Source organism: Moschus berezovskii, chromosome 4 (genome assembly GCF_049115385.1).
Source record: "Moschus berezovskii isolate FMDL1 chromosome 4, NW_MosBer_1.0, whole genome shotgun sequence".
Classification (NCBI taxonomy): Eukaryota; Metazoa; Chordata; class Mammalia; order Artiodactyla; family Moschidae; genus Moschus; species Moschus berezovskii.
This window is the reverse complement of record NC_142463.1, coordinates 116732962-116755653: the sequence shown is the minus strand read 5'-3', so window position 1 is coordinate 116755653 and position 22692 is coordinate 116732962. Positions and strand designations below refer to the sequence as shown.

Below are 22692 nucleotides of genomic sequence, written 5' to 3'. Positions count from 1 at the left end.
CTGTCTCGCTTTTTCAGTGATCCAGCGGATGTTGGCAATTTGATCTTTGGTCCCTCTGCCTTTTTTTTATATCTCCTTTTAAATATAAACAATAGCACACTATTCACATGTCCTCCACCTTTCTTTATTCACTTTGAAGTATACTTGGCGATCACTCCATAACAGCATCTTCCTCACTGCTTTTTTACAGTAAGAAGGTACTGTATAAGTACTCCTTTTTGTGGAGGTACCATATTACTGACAGGTGGGTTGTTTCCAGTCTGTAGCTATTACAAATAATGTTATACACTTTTCATAGTACTGTTAGAGTATCTTTGGGATGGATCTCTAAAAATGGATTGCTTAATCAAAAGGCACTGATAATCGTGCTAGTTAGATACTGTCAAAGTCTCCATTGTGGAGGCTGTACCATTTTATATTTCCATACTCAGCATATGAGAATGCCTGTTTCCTAACAGACTCATCAACAGAGCATGTTATCAAAGTTTTGGATTTATTCAGTCTCATGGGTAAGATGTGATATCTCCATGTACTTTTAATTTCCATGTTTTTACAGTTACAAGCAATACTGAACATTATTCATATGGTTAACAGAAATTTGTATGTCTTTCTCTGTGATAGGCTTTTTATCAATTCATCTGTGGAGATGAGCATACTTTTTTTTTACCTTGGATCAATTAATATGATAAACTACATTAATGAATTTCCTTTGACGCTCCATTTTTGCATCCATGGAGTATTATCCACTTGTTTATGACACAAATTTTTTAATGTACTATTGGCTTCTGTTTACTAATATCTTGTTTAAGATTTTTATATCAGTATTAACAAGTGAAGTTGATCTATAGTGTTTTTTGTTTAGTCTTTGTCACGATTCCAAAATTTACATTTGGGAATCAATATTACACTCACTTCAGAAAATGAATTTGAAAATTTTCCTCCTTTGCCATGTTCTAAAATAGCTTGAAAAGCTAAAGATTTATTTTTTTAAGTTTGATATTATCTTCTGTGAAACTATCTGGATCTGTTTTGTTTTGTTTTGTGGGGTAACTCTAATCAGCTTCTCTAATTCTTTTATGTTAAATGGTCTATTTTTACTTTGTCTCCACATGAATCAATTCTATTAAATTGGGGTTTTACACAAAATTATATATTTAATGTAGATTTTCAAACATATTTACATAGATTATTTTAAAAGTTCCTCTTTTATGTCTCTCTCTTTCTACTTTTATGTATTTGTGCTGAAATTCCCCCCCTCCCCATTTTTTGAGTAGTTCAGCTAAGAAGTTGTCAATTTAATTTTTTCAAAGAAACATTTTTGGATTTATTTGTTAGTTCTACTTTTTGTTGTTGTTTTCAAACCCATTAGTCATTGACTTTCTTTTGATTAATTTCTTCCTTTTGCTGTTATTTGGTTTGCTTTGCTTTTTCCCCGAGTTTTTTGAGTCATAATGTTTATTCATTTATTTTTGCTTTTAAACTTCTATTCATTTATTATTATAAATCTTTTTCTAGCAGCTGTTTTAACTATTTCCCCTGGTTCTTGTTTTCATTATTAACATTTTCTATTTGTTTTGCATTTCTCCTTTGACCCAGAAGTGGTTAACAGCAAGTTTTTAAATTTCCCACTTGGAAATTTAAATTGGACTTTATTGAGATTTTTTTTTCCCTGTGGCCAAAAATGTTTCCAGGTGGCACAGGTGGTAAAGAATCTGCCAGTGTAGAAGACTCAAGAAACATGGATCCCTGGATCAAAAGGAAATGGCAACCCACTCCAGCATTTCTCGCCTGGAAAATTCCAAGGACAGAGGAGCCTGGTGGGCTACAGCCTGTGGGGTCACAAAGTCAGACATGACTGAGCACACACTCGCCATGCCAGAATATGAATGTACCCCATTTTTGTGATTGTTGTGAATCCTTTATATGCATTTGTTGGTGGGGGGGAGTCATATTCTCTATTGTCAAGTTTCAGAGTTTAATATAGTTTCAGTTCAGTTCAGTTCAGTCGCTCAGTCGTGTCCGACTCTCCGCGACCCCATGAATCACAGCACGCCAGGCCTCCCTGTCCATCACCAACTCCCGGAGTTCACTCAAACTCATGTCCATGGAGTCGGTGATGCCATCCAGCCATCTCATTCTCGTTTATTGTGTTGTTTAGGTTGTCTGTATCTGTACTAATTTCTTGTCACTTTCTCTCCCTAGATCTGAGAGATTTGTTAAAGTTCCTATTATTATTAGTGTGTTTCTATTTCTCCCCATTTTAAGTATAATTCTTCTGATTTTTTGTGATAAAAATTTCTATTTCTTTTAAATCTTTTAAGTCAGAATCCTACTTTCTTGGATAATTACAATTGCAACCCCTACTTAAATTACAGAAAAAAATTCTGGTACATTTTGTTATTTATTTTTAGGCTTCCTGAATCTCTTCAATTTAGATATATTTCTTCTATACTGCATCCGTTCTGTCGCTCAGTCGTGTCCGACTCTTAGTGACCCCGTGGACTACATGTAGTCTACCAGGCTTCTCCGTCCATGGGATTCTCCAGGCAAGAATACTTGAGTGGATTACCGTTTCCTTCTCCAGGAGATCTTCCTGACCCAGGGATCGAACCCGGGTCTCCCGCATTTGAGGCAGGTGCTCTAACCTCTGAACCACCAGGGAAAGCAGTACTGCATAGTGTTGGAATTTGTTTTTGTAGTCAATATGAAACTCATTTTAACAGGTGAGGTAAGCTTATTTATGTATTTATTGACGTAGTCAATATGTCTGGCCTTAGATCTCCCTTACTTTTTTTTTAAAGTTATTTATTTTTGGTTGCAGAGTCTATGTTGCTGTGTGCAGGCTTTCTCTAGTAGAGAGTGGAGGCTACTCTTTAATTGGGATCTGAGGGCCTCTCATTGCATTGGCGTTCCTTCTTGTGGAGTATATGTTCTAAGAGCATAGGCTTCAGTAGCTGTGGCATGTGGGCTCAGTAGTTCTGGGGTAAAAACAGGCTTAGTTGCTATGTGGCATCTTCCCCCACCAGGGATCGAACTAGTGTCCCCTGCATTGCATGGCAGATTCTTATCCACTGTACTACCAGGGAAGTCCTGCCTTATGGTTTTATGTTACATATTTTTTGTATATTTAGGTCTCTCACCATATGATCTATTTCATTTGCTTCCTTCCTCCTTTTTAAACATATCTTCTGATATTTAAGAGTTTATATTTTTGTTCTAATGGTTAACTTTATCCTAATACTGTTATTATACAATACATAAGTTCTGTCTCTTTTTGGCTATCGTCTATATGAGTACGTGAGATGACCGAAAATGTATATATTGGTCTCTGCTCACGTTTTTCCCATACAGCTCCTGACCCTGGTAAATACCTAAGTGATAAAGGCTCTAGGAGCACCTTTTATGCTAACATTTGGTCTTTGATCCTGGTTCCTAACAGAGTGCTTGGAATTTCCTGGGTAATAGGGGTGCTTTTGTTCCCAGTGAGGTGATTCTTGGCAGGCTCCTGGATGAAAGCTGGTCACAAAAAGACCAAATCCTGATTAGAGACTTAGAATTCAACCCCGCCCCCATTCTCTGTATAAGGGAGAGGTACTGGAAGTGGAGTTAATGATGGATTAGGCCTGTGTGATAAAGCCCCCATGGAAATCCCAGTAAGATAAGTAAGGTTTGGAGAGTTTCCAGGGAGAGTGGCAGGCCTGCAGAGGACATGGGTGCTCCACACTGCTCCCCACACACCTTCCTGGGCATCTCTTCCGTCTGGAGGTTCATCAGTATCCTTTATCATATGGTTTTAAAATTTTTATTTTGGCTCTTCTGGGTCCTTGTGGCAGCACACAGGCTCTTTGTTGCATCATTCGGACTCCACTATTCATGGCTCGCAGGCTTAGCTGCTCTGTGGCACATGGGATCTTAGTTGACCGACCAGGGATTGAACCCAGGTCCCTTGCATTGCATGGTGGATTCTTAACCACTGGACCACCAGGGAAGTCCCCTCTCATTGCCTTTTGTAAAAAGCAGTAAAGAGTACTTTCTTGAGTTCCGTGAGCCATTCTAGCAAATTACCCAAACTCAAGGAGGGGATTAGGGGAACCTCTGACTTACAGCTGATTGATCAGAAGCACAAGTAGCAACCTGGACTTGCAATTGGCATCTGAAGGGTAGGAGGGCAGGCAGTCCTGTGGGACTGAGCCCTTAACCTGTGGGATCTGATGTTGTCACCAGATATTATCTGCTTGAGCTGTTGTAGGATACCCAGCTTGTGTCATGGAATTTCTTGTATGGGTAACCCCCCACATCTGGTGTCAGAAGTGTTGTTAATGAGGAAGCAGTGTGAGAGTAAAGGGGGCCTGGAGACTTTCCTGACATAGAGAGCACTGTGGAAGAACTCCCTAGGACTCTCTCAACCCCACCCCTCCGCCTGCCCGCCTACTGCTCTCCCCCAGCAGCTTCATATGCGGCACTTAGTATGTGTGTACTCAGACGTGTCCGACTCTCTGTGGCCCCACTGCAGGAAAGAAAGTAGGGCCAGAAATTTGTAATCTACAGAGAATTTTTGAAATAATTTCTGTATTTGCAGCCATCCATTTCTTCAGTGTTTGCTGTGTACAGAATTCAGCTCCTATAAAGGAATATATAGAAAACAGGAAGTTGAAATAGTTCAAAGTTGAGCCAGTAGCTATTGGATAAGATCCTGCTAGCTCAGGAAAACAGGCGAAAGCCAAGTCTCCACTCTAAGACCCACCGTCACCTGCCCCAATGGAATAGCATGCAGGGCACTTTGGAGCCATCTGGAAGAAACCTTCAAGAGCTGTTTGCTAAACTATGTAATAGATGACATGATACTACTCTAATGGTGGAAAGTGAAGAGGAACTAAAGAGTCTCTTGATGAAGTGAAAGAAGGGAGTGAAAAGCTGGCTTGAAATTCAATATCCAAAAAACTGAGATCATGGCATCTTGTCTCATCACTTCAAGGAAAAAAGAGAAGGGGAAAAAATGGAAGCGGTGACAGATTTTATTTTCTTGGTTTCCAATATCACTGTGGAAGGTAACTGCAGCCATGAAATTAAAAGATGCTTGCTCCTTGGAAGAAAAGCTATGACAAACCTAGGTAGCATATTAAAAAGTAGAGACATCACTCTGCCAACAAAGACACATATAATCAAAGTTATGTTTTTTCCAGTAGTCATGTGAAAATGTGAGAGTTGTACCATAAAGAAAGCTGAGTGCTGAAGAACTGACGCTTTAGAATTGTGATGCTGGAGAAGACTCTTGAGAAGTTGAAGCTCCAATCCTTTGGCTACTTGATGCGAAGAGCTGACTCGTGAGAAAAGAACCTGATGCTGGGAAAGACTGAGGGCAAAAGGAGAAGAGGGCGATAGAGGATGAGATGTTTAGATAGCATCTCGGACTCAATGGACATGAATCTGGGCAAACTCTGGGGGATGGGTAGGACAGGAATTCCTAGCATGCTGCAGTCCACGGGGTCTCAAATAGTCGGACACGACTTAGCAACTGAAAAACAACAACCAAGTTTTTACTACTGAGGCTACTAATGATTCTTCTGGTTTTAAAAATTGCCATGGGGGTAATTCCCTGGCCATCCAGTGGTTAGGACTCCGAGATTTCACTGCCAAGGGCCTGGGTTCAATTCCTGGTTGGGGAACTAAGATCCTGCAAGCTGCATGACAAAAAAGGGGGAAAAAGTTGCCATAGGAAATAAAATACACTGAAAGTTCAAGTAGAAACTTTTGACTGTTACCAATTAGAAAGCACTAAATGAGATAGTTTGCCTAACAATGCAAATTTTTCTTTAATGTCTGGGAAGAGATGCAGGATAAAAGCAAACTTGGAGATTTAACCAATCTATCAAGGCTTCAAGATCTCTGATACATGGTTGGAGAGGCTATGACCTCTAGAAGGCAATTTGGCAGTATCTATCAAATTGCACATAACTTTTGACTTCACAGTTTTATTTCTATAAATTTATCATACAAATATTCTCACACAATGAAAAACAACACATGTGCAAAGTTAGTCACTGCTGCATTGTGATCACAAAAGTTTAAAAAGAAACTAAATGTTCAACAGGAAACTGGTTATAATACATCATTAGTATGATACTATGCAGCTGTAAAAAAGCAAGGAAGCTCTTTATGCACTAATATTTAATGATATTCAAAATATATCTTTTGATCTTAAAGACAAAGTAGTATGTATGCTATAATATATGCAAAAGGTAATGAATAAAATATATTTTTCTATGCATTATTTCTATCCTTTAAAAAATTTGTTTTATTTTTATTTCATGTTGTGAAGCATGTGGGATCTCAGTTCTCTGATCAAAGAACAACTGTGCCCCTTGCATTGGGAGCATGGAGTCTTAACCACTAGACTGCCAGGAAATCCCTATTATTTCTATTCTTGAATATACACAAAAGCATGGAAAACCACACAAAAAACTGATAACTGACTGTGGAAAAGTTATCACCTATTTTTTAAAAAGAAGATCCACTGCTTCAAAGCAAAAGTTTTACCTTCTATGGTCTCTCCACTTAAACTAACCAGAATTCTTTCTGTTCTTCCCATTCTCTCCTACTGTATTAGTTAGGATTCTTTCTTATAAGGTTGCAAGTAAGGTATGAACCCAAGTTATCTCAGGATGGTGGCTGTCAGTGAGGAAGCAAATCATTTGGCTGACTTGCAGAGGAAAAAGAGATGGAGGGAAAAAATCTCCCTTCCTGATCATATTCTATCGTCCATATTGTAATACTCTCTGAGGCCCAAACTATACTTTCTACTTTTGAAATCTATTATGAAGTGAAGTCGCTCAGTTGTGTCCGACACTTTGCGACCCCATGGACTGTAGCCTACCAGGCTCCTCCATCCATGGGATTTTCCAGGCAAGAGTACTGGAGTGGGTTGCCATTTCCTTCTCCAGGGGATCTTCCCGACCCAGGGATTGAACCTGGGTCTCCCGCATTGTAGACAGATGCTTTACTGTCTGAGCCATATAAATATCCTCAAAAGTAATGTCTCTGCTTTTTAATATGCTCTCTAGGTTGGTCTTAACTTTCCTTCCAAGGAATAAGCATCTTTTAATTTCATGGCTGCAGTCACCATCTGCAGTGATTTTGGAGCCCCCAAAAATAAAGTCAGCCACTGTTTCCCCATCTATTTGCCATGAAGTGATGAAACCGGATGCCATGATCTTAGTTTTCTGAATGTTGAACTTTAAACCAACTTTTTCACTCTCCTCTTTCACTTTCATCAAGAGGCTCTTTAGTTCTTCTTCACTTTCTGCCATAAGGGTGGTGTCATCTGCATATCTGAAGTTATTGATATTCCTCCCAGCAATCTTGATTCTAGCTTGTGCTTCATCCAGTCCAGCGTTTCTCATGATGTACTCTGCATGTAAGTTAAATAAGCAGGGTGACAATATACAGCCTTGACATACTCCTTTTCCTACTTGGAACCAGTCTGTTGTTCCATGTCCAGTTTTAACTGTTGCTTCCTGACCTGCATACAGGTTTCTCAAGAGGCAGGTCAGGTGGTCTGGTAGTCCCATCTCTTTCAGAGTTTTCCACAGTTTATTGTGATCCACACAGTCAAAGGCTTTGGCATAGTCAATAAAGCAGAAATAGATGTTTTCCTGGAATTCTCTTGCTTTCTCGATGATCCAGCGGATGTTGGCAATTTGATCTCTGGTTCCTCTGCCTTTTCTAAAACCAGCTTGAACATCTGGAAGTTCACGGTTCACGTATTGCTGAAGCCTGGCTTGGAGAATTTTGAGCATGACTTTACTAGCGTGTGAGATGAGTGCAATTGTGCGGTAGTTTGAGCATTCTTTGGCATTGCTTTTCTTTGGGATTGGAATGAAAACTGACCTTTTCCAGTCCTGTGCCCACTGCTGAGTTTTCCAAATTTGCTGACATATTTAGTGCAGCGCTTTCACAGCATCATCTTTCAGGATTTGAAAGAGCTCAACTGGAATTTTATCACTTCCATTAGCTTTTTTCATAGTGATGCTTCCTAAGGCCCACCTGACTTCACATTCCAGGATGTCCGGCTCTAGGTGAGTGTGAGTGATCACATCTTCATGATTATCTGGGTCGTGAAGATCCCTTTTGTACAGTTCTGTGTATTCTTGCCACCTCTTCTTAATATCTTCTGCTTCTGTTAGGTCCATACCATTTCTAGACAGCATATTAAAAAGCAGAGACATTACTCTGCCAACAAAGTTCTGTAGAGTCAAAGCTATGGCTTTTCCAGTAGTCATGTATGGATATGAGAGTTGGACTGTAAAGAAAGCTGAGCGCTGAAAAATTGATGCTTTTGAACTGTGGTGTTGGAGAGAAGACTCTTGAGAGTCCCTTGGACTACAAGGAGATCCAACCAGTCCATCCTAAAGGAAATCAGTCCTGAATATTCATTGGAAGGACTGATGATAAAGCTGAAACTCCAGTTCTTTGGCCACCTGATGCGAAGAACTGATTCATTAGAAAAGACTCTGATGCTGGGAAAGATTGAAGGTGGGAGGAGAAGGGGACAACAGAGGATGAGATGGTTGGATGGCATCACTAACTCGATGGACATGAGTTTGAGTAAGCTCCGGGACTTGGTGACGGACACGGAAGCCTGGCATGCTGCAGTCCGTGGGGTCGCAAAGAGTCTGACATGACTGAGCAACTGAACTGAACTGAACTGAACTGAATGGTCTAATTTCAGGTATTAGAGAACTGAATCAAATCATGAAAATATCATGAGGCATATTTTTTCAGTGGGGCCTTTATGAGCCCTTCCAACTTTGAAACAGTTGGTTTGATGAAAGAACAACAGCTGTACCTGAAGTCATCCAGTCAGTCAGAAGAAAGGCTGAAATTTAATACAATTTTATTAGAAGCTTGTAAATGCCTGTTACTAATTAAATTACAATTCCTGTAAGTGTCTATGAAATACTAAGTGGAGAATTCACATAGGACTCAGGCAGGATTGAACCATGGATTTTAATGAGGCACAAATAACCTAAAATGGTCACCTCTCCCCACAGAAGAATGGGCTAGAGGATCCAGAAACAGACCCAAATATTAGGGAATACAATAAAGGTGGTATTTCAAGTCAGGAGGAAAAGACCGCTTATTCAATAATTGATCCTGAGACAACTAGTTAGGTATCTAGAGACTGACCTCAGTTTAGTCACCAAAATAAATACCAACAGAACAAAAATTTAAATATAAAAACTGTAACCATGGGTAAATACTGGAATTTACAAAAAGCTTTCAAAGCTTTCTGGAAGCACAGAAAGAAAGAGTAATATATCTGACTACATAAATATTAAGAAGATGTCTATGGCAAAAATAAAAAAACAAAAAAATGCCACAAACAAAAATTAAATGAAAACCTGGGGGAAAATGTTTGTAACATAGTTGACAAAGGGCTGATTTCCTCAATACATAAAGTTTCAAACAGTTAATATAAATGATCAATAGCCCAATAGCAAATGGCAAAAAACATGAAAGGCTATTTTCAGGGGAAAAAAAGAAATAAAACATATAAACATAAGGGGGAAAAAACCTCATAATTAAAGAAATGAAAATGTAAAAAATGAAACACCATGTTTCACCTACAGTTTAAGAAGCAGTACAGTGTAATGGTTAAAATTGATTGCTCTAGAATCAGAATACTTGAGATTGAATCCTGGTTCTACTCCTAACTGTGCATTTTCTTGTTTCCTAGGCTGATAGTATATTAAAAAGCAGAGACATTACTTTGCCAACCAAGGTCCGTCTAGTCAAGGCAATGGTTTTTCCCGTGGTCATGTATGGATGTGAGAGTTGGACTGTGAAGAAAGCTGATCACCGAAGAATCGATGCTTTTGAACTGTGGTGTTGGAGAAGACTCTTGAGAGTCCCTTATACTGCAAGGAGATCCAACCAGTCCATTCTAAAGGAGATCAATCCTGAGTGTTCATTGGAGGGACTGATGCTAAAGCTGAAACTGCAATACTTTGGCCACCTCATGCGACGAGCTGACTCACTGGAAAAGACTCTGATGCTGGGAAAGGTTGGGGGTGGGAGGAGAAGGGGACGACAGAGAATGAGATGGCTGGATGGCATCACCGACTCTGTGGACATGAGTTTGAGTGAACTCCGGGAGTTGGTGATGGACAGGGAGGCCTGGCGTGCTGTGATTCATGGGGTCGCGGAGAGTCAGACACGACTGAGCGACTGAACTGAACTGAACTGAGGCCTGGGTTCTTGTGAGAACAAATGAGAAAATATAATAAAAAGCAATGAAGACTGTGCATCGCATACAGTAACCACATTAATTATCATCAGGTGGACAAAAGCAGGAAAAGCATTGGGATAGTGTTGGAAAGGGAGTGGAGAACTAGGCACTCACGTCTACCACTGGCAGATGTATAAACTGGCACAGTGTCTGAGCAGCAATTTGATATTGTCTACTACTGTTCTAAGTTCATAAACCCTGTGAGTCTGCAGTTCACTTTTAGAATTATCCTACTAATCACATACGTTCATAAAGACATATGCTTCTATCTCTATATATATATATATCTTCATACTCATATACAGGTAGGTATAGATTTGCATTGCAGCAATGTATGTAACAGCAAAAGACTGGAGATGACCTAAATATCATCTAAATTAGACTAAAAAAATACATGACCATATACCCTAAAATGAAATAATATACTGTTATGAAAAAAATCCCCAAAATGGTCAAAAAAGCAAATCACCAACCAATGTGGCCCGCTTACTCCCATTAGCCTAAGAATGCATATATTTCTGGAAGGAGACACAAGAAAATAACGATAGTTGCCTTTGAGGAGCAAGAATGGGAGCTGAAGTCAGATGGAGATTTCTTTTCATTAAATACCTTTCTGTAAAAATGAAACTTTTTTCCCCCATGTACATTTTTTTAATGAAACAAAAACTAGTTAATTAAAAAAATAAGAATGCAACCATTGTATAACATTACATCTCTATCAGAAAAGCATACCAGCTAAAGACAGAAGTGCTAAGAGAAATGATGTTTGCTTAAGTATAATCAAGGCTTTAGGGACCAAAATACTATCACTCTGGAGAGTGATGAGAACCACAGAGACTGAACACATGAGTCTCCTTTCCAGACCTCGTATTACCCATCCGTTAACTGCCTCTTAAGGAGGAGCTGTTTTTACCTCCATCTCTAGAAGTGTATGAGTGTTCCTGTACTTGATTGGGATAAGGACTTGGGGGAAGAAGGAAGGGAGAAGGATTGACAATCATCCATTAAAATGCTCTCCTGGTTCTCAATGATCTTTTTTTTTTTTGACAACTTATTTCTTAGTTTTTTTCCTTTCATCTTAACACCTTGCACATAAACTTTATAATTCAGAAAGCACAATTCCACTTTCTCCCTAACAACCCAGTAGATGGGTCTGATAATGTCATTTTAGATGAGTCTCAGAGAGGTCGCCTAATCCAACAGATATTAGGTTTGTGTCCTAGAACCGCCACTTATTCTTCTAAATCTGTTACTTTTTTTTTTATTTAATTTTTATTTAATAAATGGTACAAAGCACAATGCCAAAAACATTGTTAAAATTTCACCAAATGAAAAAATACTATAGAATACACAGTTGTAAAAAGCTACATTATTTTACAACTGCCTCAGGCTGCAAAAAGAAGAAAAACCCCAATACCATACCTAAGTTATCCCTCTCTCAAAATAATACCATTTATGTTATAAACCATGAGCACCCCATCAAAAGATGGGAACTGCTTTTGTTAATTCATATATATATATATATATATATATATATATATGACTGTATCACTTTGCTATACACACTACAGCCTTCTTTCATCATCCCTGCTCAATCTCATGGCACCAACTCCGGATTCCACCTCAATCCAGCCAACATCAAGCACCTGTATTCCTGGGCTCTGTGATTCTAGAGAGTGATGGTAGAGACAGGAGTCAATTAAGGACAAAGGATAAGATACGTTTTTCTTTCTCAGGACAAATCTGAATCAACTGCTTTTTAAAACATCGTTCCTTTGTTCTGTCTGAGAAAATGAAGGAGTGTACCCTATAAACAGGGTCTTGGCAGTACTGAGCACATTGTCACATTATTCACTTTACCTCGTTCCCCCTGTAAAGGTTCTATTATATTATCTTCACAATACAAATGACTACAGAAATTCAGTGAAGGGATGACAATTGCTTTATATCACACAGGTCCTATGTTACTGTGTTGAATAAGGACTCAAACCCCAGTGTCTGGCTCTAAAGTGTGGCGTACATTATACCACTCCACCCAATGAACAAACACTGCTCTTGGGGCTCCGTGATTTGCTAGGGTGGTTAAAGAGCCCAGTCAGAGACAGCCTGGAAGTTCTTAAGCATGCTAAGAACCTGGAAGTTATGCTAGAAAAGTCAGGGCTGCTATTCAACCAATTTTCCCCCATTTATTTACTCTGTCCCTCACATCTCTGAAATGAAAATGCACCAAAGTTTCAGGGGAGAATACTGGGGGCACTATCAGCCAATAAAATGAACAACAAGAAGCAAAAGGCAGCTCCTGCTAATTGTGAGGCTGTCCTGGAAGGGCTGCCTTCTGCGGTTGCCAGGCAACAAAGGTAAACAGCAGGAAGTGGCAGGATCATGGCCACGAACTACAGTGCCAACCAGGTAAGCACTCTTTTTCCTTTACTTTAACATTTAATTTTGCCTTCCAGAGTCCACCTTTTGCCTGATCCCTTCCACAGGATTCTGATTACTGAATAGACAAAAAAAAAAAAGTGCTATGTGATAGTTTTTCTTTTTTTTAACCTCCTTGGCTCTCAGGGGAGGGAGGACCCAAAGGACAAGCAATAAGTATTTCTGGGTCAAGTTTGTAGGCTCTAACCCAGAGGTCAGCAAATTTTTTTCTGAAAAGGGCCATTGAGGAAATATTTTAGCCTCTGTGGGCCAAGTGATAAAATCAAAGATACTATATAGGTATGAGAGAAAACATTTTCCATAAAATTTTTGACAAAATTAAAAAACAGTAATAGTATAATTTTTTATATTATTAATGAAAAGAATGAAATTCTTATAGGATGGGAAAATATTTTTGCTTAATTGGAATACAAAGTTAGTGTTCCCTTTTATCAAATCAACTGCAAATGTTCATCTATTAAAAACAATTCTTATCTCTCTCCGGCCATCTCAAAACAGACAGGAGGATGGATTTGGCCCATGGGCCAGAGTTTGCTGACCCCTGGTCTAGACCAGCACTACAATAAAAAGATAATGTGAATCACAAATATAACTTCAAATTTTCTAGTAGCTACATTGGAGAAGGAAATGGCAACCCACTCCAGTGTTCTTGCCTGGAGAATCCCAGGGACGGGGGAGCCTGGTGGGCTTCCGTCTAAGGGGCCACATAGAGTCGGACACGACTGCAGTGACTCAGCAGCAGCAGCAGCAGCAGCATATGCTGCTGTTGCTAAGTCACTTCAGTCATGTCCAACTCTGTGCGACCCCATAGACGGCAACCCACCAGGCTCCACCGTCCCTGGGATTCTCCAGGCAAGAACACTGGAGTGGGTTGCCATTTTCTTCTCCAATGCATGAAAGTGAAAAGTGAAAGGGAAGTTGCTCAGTCATGTCCGACCCTTCGCGACCCCATGGACAGCCTACCAGGCTCCTCCGTCCATGGGACTTTCCAGGCGAGAGCACTAGAGTAGATTGGTAGCTACGTGAGAAACATTTAAAAGAAAAAGTTAATTTTAATAATATATTTAATTTAGCCTGGTAAGTCCAAAATATTATTTCTAACATTTAATCAATATTTTAAATTATAATGTTTCACATTCCCTTTTTTTGGTACTAAATCTTCAAAATCCAGTATTTATATAGCTGACCCTTGAACAAGGCAGGGATTAGGGTACAGATCCCCACACAATTGAAAATCTGCATCTAACAGTCAGCCCTCCATATCCAGGGTTCCACATTCACAGATTCAACCAACTATTGACCATGTAGTACAATAGTACATATTTTTTGAAAAAAATCTGTAAGTTAACTTGCACAGTTCAAACCCATGATGTTCAAGGGTCAACTGTACATACAAAGCACCTCGATTTGGACTGGTCACATTTCCGGGCTCAAGAGCCACACGTGGCTAGTGGCTTCATGGTGGAGAGCACACAGACAAAACGACCTACATCCTCTCTGCAGTGAATTACAGCTTATTTAGCACGCTTGTTCTTTGGTCTTCAAATCTAAAGAACTGTGTCTAGCTATAATTTCCTGGGCTTGGGACCTTTGAGTCTCAGGGATTCTTATCTTTCTCTCCACAGTACGAAAAACCTTTCTCACCCAAGTATCTGCAGAACTGGTCTCTTGCGAAGCCAACAAAAGAGGTATTCCAGCTTCAGTGCACCCTCTTTGCATCATACTCTGTGTAACTCACCGGCACCTAAACTCTTTCAGCGTTCTTTGCATCCCCATAGCCTCCTCTCCCTCAGCCCTTAATTCAAATTTAAGCCCTTCAGATACTTTCTCCCACTTTTCTACTCCATCTTCACAAGCACTTTTCTCTCCACCTCTACCCCAGAGGATTTCTTCCCATGAAGGCTACACTCAGATTATTGCCAATGATCGTGGTCATCTGTTGCCTTCAGTGCCCCGTTCCAAGGTAAGATATTCATCTCCGTTCTCATCTAGAAAGCTAAAGAACCAAGGCACAGAACTGGAGTAACGGAGGGAAGACTTGTAATCTCCTGCAGCCACTACTTGGAAAATTAAAGCACTATCTAATTCACATTGTAACAAGAGTGCTCCCAAACTTCCAGCCAACAGGATAGGTTTAACACCCAGAACGCCTTAAGTTGATGAATGACTGGTATAAAATGAACACCTTCAGGTGATAATACTTATATAGTGGGTACCCTGCCAAACTTTGGCTAAGGATGTAGAGTTTAAGCCAGTGGAGGTAAAAGGGATTAAAAAATTAGGGCAATCTAAATGAGAAAGGGGGAAGATTGGGGAAGTTATGCTTTCAGTCTTGTTTCATGACAATCCCAAAGGTAAAAAGATGGAACTAAGACAAACAGAACAGACCTGCCAATAGGCCAGTTACTTGGAGTGAGAAGCTTTGTTGAGGAATCCCATCTTTTTCCATTTAGGCAAGTCCTTGGGGCTCCTTCATGGGCACCTGGCAAATGCCTCTGAAGATACCCCCTGCTCGGGCAACCCTGACCTCCCGTACAGCTGCTGGTGCTGCCTCCCTCACCAAATGGATACAGAAAAATCCTGATTTACTTAAGGCCTCCAATGGGTTGCGTCCTGAAATCTTAGGCAAGGTATCTATTTCTGCCACTTAACCTCAATCCTATTTTCTTTTCAACCTCAGAAATGTCTATTGTTATACTGCCACAATCCCAGCAGGGGGAACCTTTTACCAATTCTGTCGTATCCTGTCTAGTCCTTAAGCAACCTCTTCGGCCGAAGGGATAAGCTAAGGACATCTTATCCACCCCACCCATCTCCCCCCTTCACACTGTACAAAATGATCTGATCTCAAGGGGAGGTTAATGGTACCAATCTAACTCTTACTTGAAACCTGACTTCTTGCCCATGGGATGGGGAGAAGGGGATTTAGAATTGAGATGGATTGCGAATGATCTAGGCCTAACCATAAACATAATTGTCTCTTCTGTTCTACCCAACAGCCCCATGATCCAGACAGTCAGAAGAAACTCAGGAAGTCTATCACAAAGACTGTACAACAAGCACCAAGTCCCACCATAATCCCAAACTCCCCAGCCTCGAATCTCAATTCCCCAGATCAACTCCAAAGCTCACATCCCTCTGCAGGTCACACTCCAGGTCCCCAAAGCCCACTCAGCTCTCCAAAGTGCCCACCTGGAAGCCCCTGTTTGCCCCATGCAGGCTGTAATCTAGCTGAGGTCCAGAAATGCAAACCTGCAACTCCATAAGGGACTAAGGGACTGAGTGACTTAAGGAAGACCCCCCTTAATCAGGGAAATTACAATGGGAATAAAGGCAAATTTGTAAATTTTTTTTTTTTTGTTATTGGAGTATAGTTGCTTTACAATTTTGTGTTAGTAACATTGTATGTTGAATCTTTTACTGACTTGAAATTTTTCTCTTCAGCTCTTGAGGTAGGAGGTAGATGGGCACCGCCCCCCCCACACTCCCCCAAGGTAAAGCGATTGGAGATTCATTCCCTATGAACTGAAACTCCACTCCAGGACAATTAAGGGAGGAGGCTGGGCCCTGCTCAAACCACTTATTTCTCACTCTGGAAGTCAGGAGACCTCCCCAACCACACATGCGCAGAAAGGCTCCTTGTAGGCAGAAGTGGGGAACAATATCAAGGGATGCTCTATGCATAACGCCTCTTCAGTAGAATCCACCTTGGCTAAGAGATGTGTGCACTCACATGGGAGAAACCTGATATAACACATATGGACTGTGAACCAAATCAAAATGACTGGCCAAAGGAAACCAACAAGAAATGCCTCGTAAAAGTAATTCAAACTGCTTCGAGGGTGCAAGTCTGGAACAGTCTTCCTGTGTGCCTATCCACATGTATTATACTCTTTTTCCTCTTAATAAATACCTTACTTGCTTCACTACTTTCTTTGTGGGAGTTCTTTTCTGCAAAGTCGAAGGGCCAGGGCCCTTGCCACTGACCACTGGTCTAATAAGGATTTGGTGCTTTCACTGCTGCGGCCCAGCCTCAATCTCTGCCTGGGATACCAAGCTCTGCTCTAAGCTGCTGCAGGCTGAGGCCGCCCGAGGTCACTCTGGCCGCCTCTTTTAACCCGTAATTAGAAGGGTTGGAGGAAATAAATACCCCCATCACTTTTCACCTCGGGCATGAACTACAACTTCAAAGTCAGAAGTACAGCCATTTAGAGTAGAGCAGGTTTATGTACATTTGGAGGTGGGGAAGAAAAGCAACAGGATGCTAGGGTAGGAGACATGACCCTTGTCAAAGAGATCATATCTGATCTAAGAGAACACACAAGGGAACCAAGAGCTGTAAAAGCAAATCTTAAGCAGAAATACAAATATAATTTGAAAACTGAAGATACAGAAGTGATTAGGAGACAGAGAAGAAAAATAAAGGGCAACAGTTAAGTAGAAAGTTGTGGCAGAATTACATACATGATAACCACTCTGCCACTCCCCTGACCCAATCACCTGAATGATTAAGAACCCACCAAAAAAGTCCCCTATCCATTTCCTAGCCTCTCATTTCTGTTTATCTTTACCCTTGTTCTGCAACTTCCTGGCACTGGCTGTTACATTTAATGCACTTGCCAAACCTTTCCCAGTTCCAGTGCCCAGTTGTTCCCTTATGAACATGGACGCCTCACTCTGAGGGCAAGTACAGAGGACACTTGGTGTACACTGGAGAGAGTGTTGGTCGCTCAGTCCTGTCCGACTCTTTGCGACCCCGTGGACTGTAGCCCACCAGGCTCCTCTGTCCATGGGATTCTCCAGGCAGAAATACTGGAGTGGGTTAGCATGCCCTTCTCCAGGGGACCTTTCCATCCCATGGACTGAACGCAGGTCTCCTGCATGGCAGGCACATTCTTTACTGTTTGGGCCACAAGGGAAGCCCCTGGTGTGCACTGGAGAAGGCTCCAAAGACTTCTCAGGGCCAGTATAGCAAAAAGGGAGACGTGATCATCACTTAAAGCCAAGGACTACTGGAAGCTGGGATGAAGACTGATGAGGTAGCCAAGCAAGGTCTTCCTCTCCAACTGACACCAATCATAGTCACTGCTACTTCTACTCCAACCTAAAGCTTTAACTGGCTGGTGAGCAACTCAGAGTGACACACTATGGAGATCAGTCACCCAAGTTTCCAGAGACTATCGAAACAGCACTCCCGCCATGGGGAGTTAGGGACCCAAAAGCCTGGCCTATGTGGATTAAGAAAGTAGAAGTTTTCTCATAAAACCGTAAATGTCTGCCAGGTTTCCAACAATCTCTTTCTTACCTCTACTCTCCCCTGCCCTGATTTACATACTTAGCTCATGGTCCCTTGGCCATCCCCTCCATTGTTCCACTGGATTATAACTTGCTGAACTGTACCCTGGGGCTTATAATCCATTCTCAGTGGGATTTTGGAGTTTGTAACAAACTAAAAGCTCTCCACAGCTTAACTTCCTTTCTCCTACTCCTTTCTTCTCTGAGCTTTCTGCATATTAAATCCCTAGCTACTTTTATTTGATTCCCTGATAATTTTTCCAGTGCTCACTTAAAAGGACAAATTGCTTCCCTCCTGAGGAAGGTAGGATTGGGGGATGCAAGCACCTGAGAGGAGACCAGAGGGAGACCAGACGGGGGAAGGAGGAAACTGGCTCCTCCTTCCCAATCGCCACTGCCGTGATTTCTCAAAATATCAACGAGAGTCAAAGGCAAAATAATAATTTTAATTCAGTTTCAGAAAAAGATGTCACGTGATTCTGGATTAGAAAACATGACAGTAAGAGGTTTGGTTTTTCTGGAAACACAAGGAAAAGAAATAACCTGTAATAGATTCAACGATAATTTTCTGGATCTTCTTCTTGCATCAAAAGCTATATATCTTCTCCCCAAGACCTGCTCCGAGAGCCAACTTAACTCTTTTTGTCTGCTGGTAGCTGGGATAGGCTAATTCCCCTCCACCCCCACACCTCTCCTTCCAGTCACACGGTGTGGGTGCTAAAGACCCTGGGCTCTGACCAATGGACAGAATTGTCCTTTGAGCCAGCAACCCACAGGCAGTGGCACCCGAATCCCCACTCCCAGTCCCCATGGCAGAGGCCACAGAGCTGGCATTGTTTCCACAGTCTCAGGAAGAAGGAGCTAAAGGCTGACCCTCAGCATAAATCAAGGCCTAACAGGGAGAAAGAAAGAAGGCTCCCAAGCCCAGAGTAGGCTGCAAGCCGGGGGCAAGAAAAGGGAGTTTTTGCAGTCATTCCATCCTTAGAAATAAGGGGGAAACTGGACCCTTTTCCACCGTTATGGTTCTGTAAGGTACTCTACTGCTGAGCTCCAAGGGGATCTGCAAGCAAAGAAGGTTCTAAACGAATCAGGGTAACTTTGCCCTGGCCAAAGACAACAGTAACAAATAGGAAGGCAGGCCAGTGTGACAATGTGTAGGATGATGATGCTGGGAACTTCGGCTCTTCACATGGCTGCCAGCCCTACAGAGGACAACACAGTAAGAACCAGGACAGCCACTCCAGACTGGTGTAGCTGGGAAATCGTCAGGCCTTTTCCCAGATCCCACATCTGTAAAAATAAGAAAAAAAAAATTCAGCAAACAGGGTCCTGGTCACTCTCATAGCTCCTTTCTCAGAAAAGAACTCCACTTAGAAACAGGCAATTTCTCTCAGCATGATTCTAGAGAAAAGCACTTCTCCCTTATTCATGACCTTCACCTTCCTCGAAACCCACAATACGGTACCCGCCACCCTCTTATCCCAAGGACAGTAAAGGGAATCGATCCTCAGTCCCTATATAGAAGAACTTTCAGATTAAATAGATAAAACCCTTGTGACAACAAAATCAGATCAAGGTTTTCCAAAGTGTGTTTCTCCAAAAACTAGTTTCTCAGAATGTTAAAAGTCATTACACGTGGGGGAAAAAGTTCTGAGGTCAAATAAATTTGGCAACCGTTTAAATACAAGACTTCTCAAACAATTTACTAATGCACACTGTTAATCTCCAAAATGGGGATATACTACATGGTTTTTTAGATATAGCCAACCACTGAATCCTCTTTGGGAAGCAACATTTGTCCACTGGGGAACTAGTATTTTTTATAAAAATACTCTTTGGGGAATTCCCTGGTGGTCCAGTGGTTAAGACTCCACACTTCCAATGCAGGGGTTCAATCCCTGGTGGGGAAATAATCCCATGTGACTCAAGGCATGGTCAAAAAAATAATACTGTTGGGATCTAGACTCAATTTTGTTTTGACTGTGACACGCCCCCACCACTAAGAAATATCTCTTTAGTTAGTGCCCAATGTCTGTGTATGTATTTTACATATAAAAGTTCATGAAACAATAAGCAATATTTATCAACACCGTCTGTGTTATATTCTCTATGGTATATATTTAAAGTTCTTTTTTGTTGGCAGCAACCCACTAGATTTTCTACCCATTGAGTCAAAAACCACAGTTTAAAAAACACTGATTTAGACTCTCTTGTGCCCTAGGGATATCAACATATTGTATTTTAAAAGCTCTCCTAGGGCAAAAGCAGAGTCTTCAGGTTTCACACTTTCCACACATGACTGCATCAACACAAATAAGCCCACACTTTAAGAATGCTTCAGAGAAAAATTAGAGCCTGGAAAAAACTCAAGATGAAAAGATATCCCTACCTCAGGTGTCAAACAGTTTCTACCTAGATAAGATTAGGAGTCAGAGAGACAAACAGTTGCTTGCTTATAAAGGAACAGTTCAGTTCAGATGCTCAGTCGTGTCCAACTCTTTGAGGCCCCATGGACTGCGCACGTCAGGCCTCCCTGTCCATCACCAATTCCCAGAGCTTGCTCAAACTCATATCCATTGAGTCAGTGATGACATCCAACCATCTCATCCTCTGTTGTCCCCTTCTCCTCCCACCTTCAATCTTTCCCAGCATCAGGGTCTTATCAAATGAGTCAGCTCTCCGCATCAGGTGGCCAAATTATTGGAGTTTCAGCTTCAGCATTACTCCTTCCAATAAATATTCAGGACTGATTTCCTTTAGGATAGACTGGTTGGATGTCTTTGCAGTCCAAGGGACTCTCAAGAATCTTCTCCAACACCATAGTTCAAAAGCATCAATTCTTCAGTGCTCAGCTTTTTTTATGGTCCAACTCTCACATCTATACACGACTACTGGAAAAACCATAGCTTCGACTACACAGACCTTTGTCGGTAAAGTAATGTCTCTGCTTTTTAATATGCTGTCCAGGTTGGCCATAGCTTTTCTTTTAATTTCATGGCAGCAGTCACCATCTGCAGTGATTCTGGAGCCCAAGAAAATAGCCTCTAACTGTTTCCACTGTTTCCCCATCTATTTGCTATGAAGTGATGGGATCAGATGCCGTGATCTTAGTTTTCTGAATATTGAGTTTTAAGCCAGTTTTTTCACTCTTTTCTTTCACTTTCATAAAGAGGCTCTTTAGTTCCTCTTCACTTTCTGCCATAAGGGTAGTGTCATCTGCCTGTCTGAGGTTACTGATGTTTCTCCAGCAATTCTGATTCCAGCTTGTGCTTCATCCAGCCCAGCGTTTTGCATGATATACTCTGCATATAAGTTAAATAAACAGAGTGACAATATACAGCTATGACATACTCCTTTTCCAATTTGGAACCAGTCTGTTGTTCATGTCTGGTTCTAACTGTTGTTTCTTGACCTGCATGCAGATTTCTCAGGAGGCAGGTACGGTGGTCTGGTATTCCCATCTTTCAGAATTTTCCAGTTTGCTGTGATCCACACAAAGGCTCTGGCATAATCAATGAAGCAGAAGTAGATGTTTTTCTGTAACTCTCGCTTTTTTGATAATCCAATGGATGTTGGCAATTTGATCTCTGGTTCCCCTGCCTTTTCTAAATCCAGTTTGAACATCTGGAAGTTCTTGGTTCATGTACTATTGAAGCCTGGCTTGGAGAATTTTGAGCATTATTTTGCTAGTGAGTGAAATGAATGCAATTGTGTGGTAGTTTGAACATTCTTTGGCATTGCCTTTCTTGTGCATTGGAATGAAAACTGGCCTTTTCCAGTCCTGTGGCCACTGCTGAGTTTTCCAAATTTGCTGGCGTATTGAGTGCAGCACTTTCACAGCATCATCTTTCAGGATTTGAAATAGCTCAACTGGAATTCCATCACCTCCACTAGCTTTGTACATAGTGATGCTTCCTAAGGCCCACTTGACTTCACATTCCAGGATGTCTGGCTCTAGGTGAGTGATCACACCATCGTGATTATCTTGGGTCATAAAGATCTTTTTTGTACAGTTCTTCTGTGTATTCTTGCCACCTCTTCTTAATCTCTTCTGCTTCTGTTAGGTCCAGACCATTTCTGTCCTTTATTGTGCCCATCTTTGCATGAAGTTTTCCCTTGGTATCTCTAATTTTCTTGAAGAGATCTCTAGTCTTTCCTAGTCTATTGTTTTCCTCTATTTCTTTGCATTGATCCCTGAGGAAGGCTTTCTTATCTCTCCTTGCTATTCTTCAGAACTCTGCATTCAGATGGGTGTATCTTTCCTTTTCTCCTTTGCCTTTAGCTTCTCTTCTTTTCTCAGCTATTTGTAAGGCCTCATCAGACAACCATTTTGCCTTTTTGCATTTCTTATTCTTGGGGATGGTCTTGATCCCTGCCTCCTGTACCATGTCATGAACCTCCATCAACAGTTCTTCAGGCACTCTATCAGATCTAATCCCTTAAATCTATTTGTCACTTCCACTGTATAATCATAAGGGATTTGATTTAGGTCATACCTGAATGGTATAGTGGCTTTCCTTAGTTTTTTCAATCTGAATTTTGCAATAAGGAGTTCATGATCTGAGCCACAGTCAGCTCCCGGTCTTGTTTTTGCTAACGGTATAGAGCTTCTCCATCTTTGGCTGCAAAGAATATAATCAATCTGATTTTGGTATTGACCATCTGGTGAT

General features: G+C 41.1%; 2 protein-coding genes across 2 annotated transcripts in view; one reads left to right on the top strand and one right to left on the bottom strand.

The window, feature by feature from the left end:
* Positions 1–12556: 12556 nt before the first annotated feature.
* On the top strand, positions 12557–16054 carry CFAP126 (cilia and flagella associated protein 126). Its single transcript, XM_055402252.2, has 5 exons — positions 12557–12697; positions 14353–14415; positions 14610–14690; positions 15181–15357; positions 15727–16054. The coding sequence occupies exons 1-5, from the start codon at positions 12671–12673 to the stop codon at positions 15991–15993; spliced, it is 615 nt and encodes a 204-aa protein (XP_055258227.2). The 5' UTR covers positions 12557–12670; the 3' UTR covers positions 15994–16054.
* Positions 16055–18447: 2393 nt separating this feature from the next.
* SDHC (succinate dehydrogenase complex subunit C) overlaps positions 18448–22692 on the bottom strand; it is a 33881-nt gene continuing 29636 nt past the window's right edge. The window contains exon 6 of the mRNA XM_055402253.2: positions 18448–19312. Within this exon, the coding sequence (XP_055258228.1) occupies positions 19208–19312 (105 nt within the window). The 3' untranslated portion in view covers positions 18448–19207. The remainder of the gene's footprint in view (positions 19313–22692) is intronic.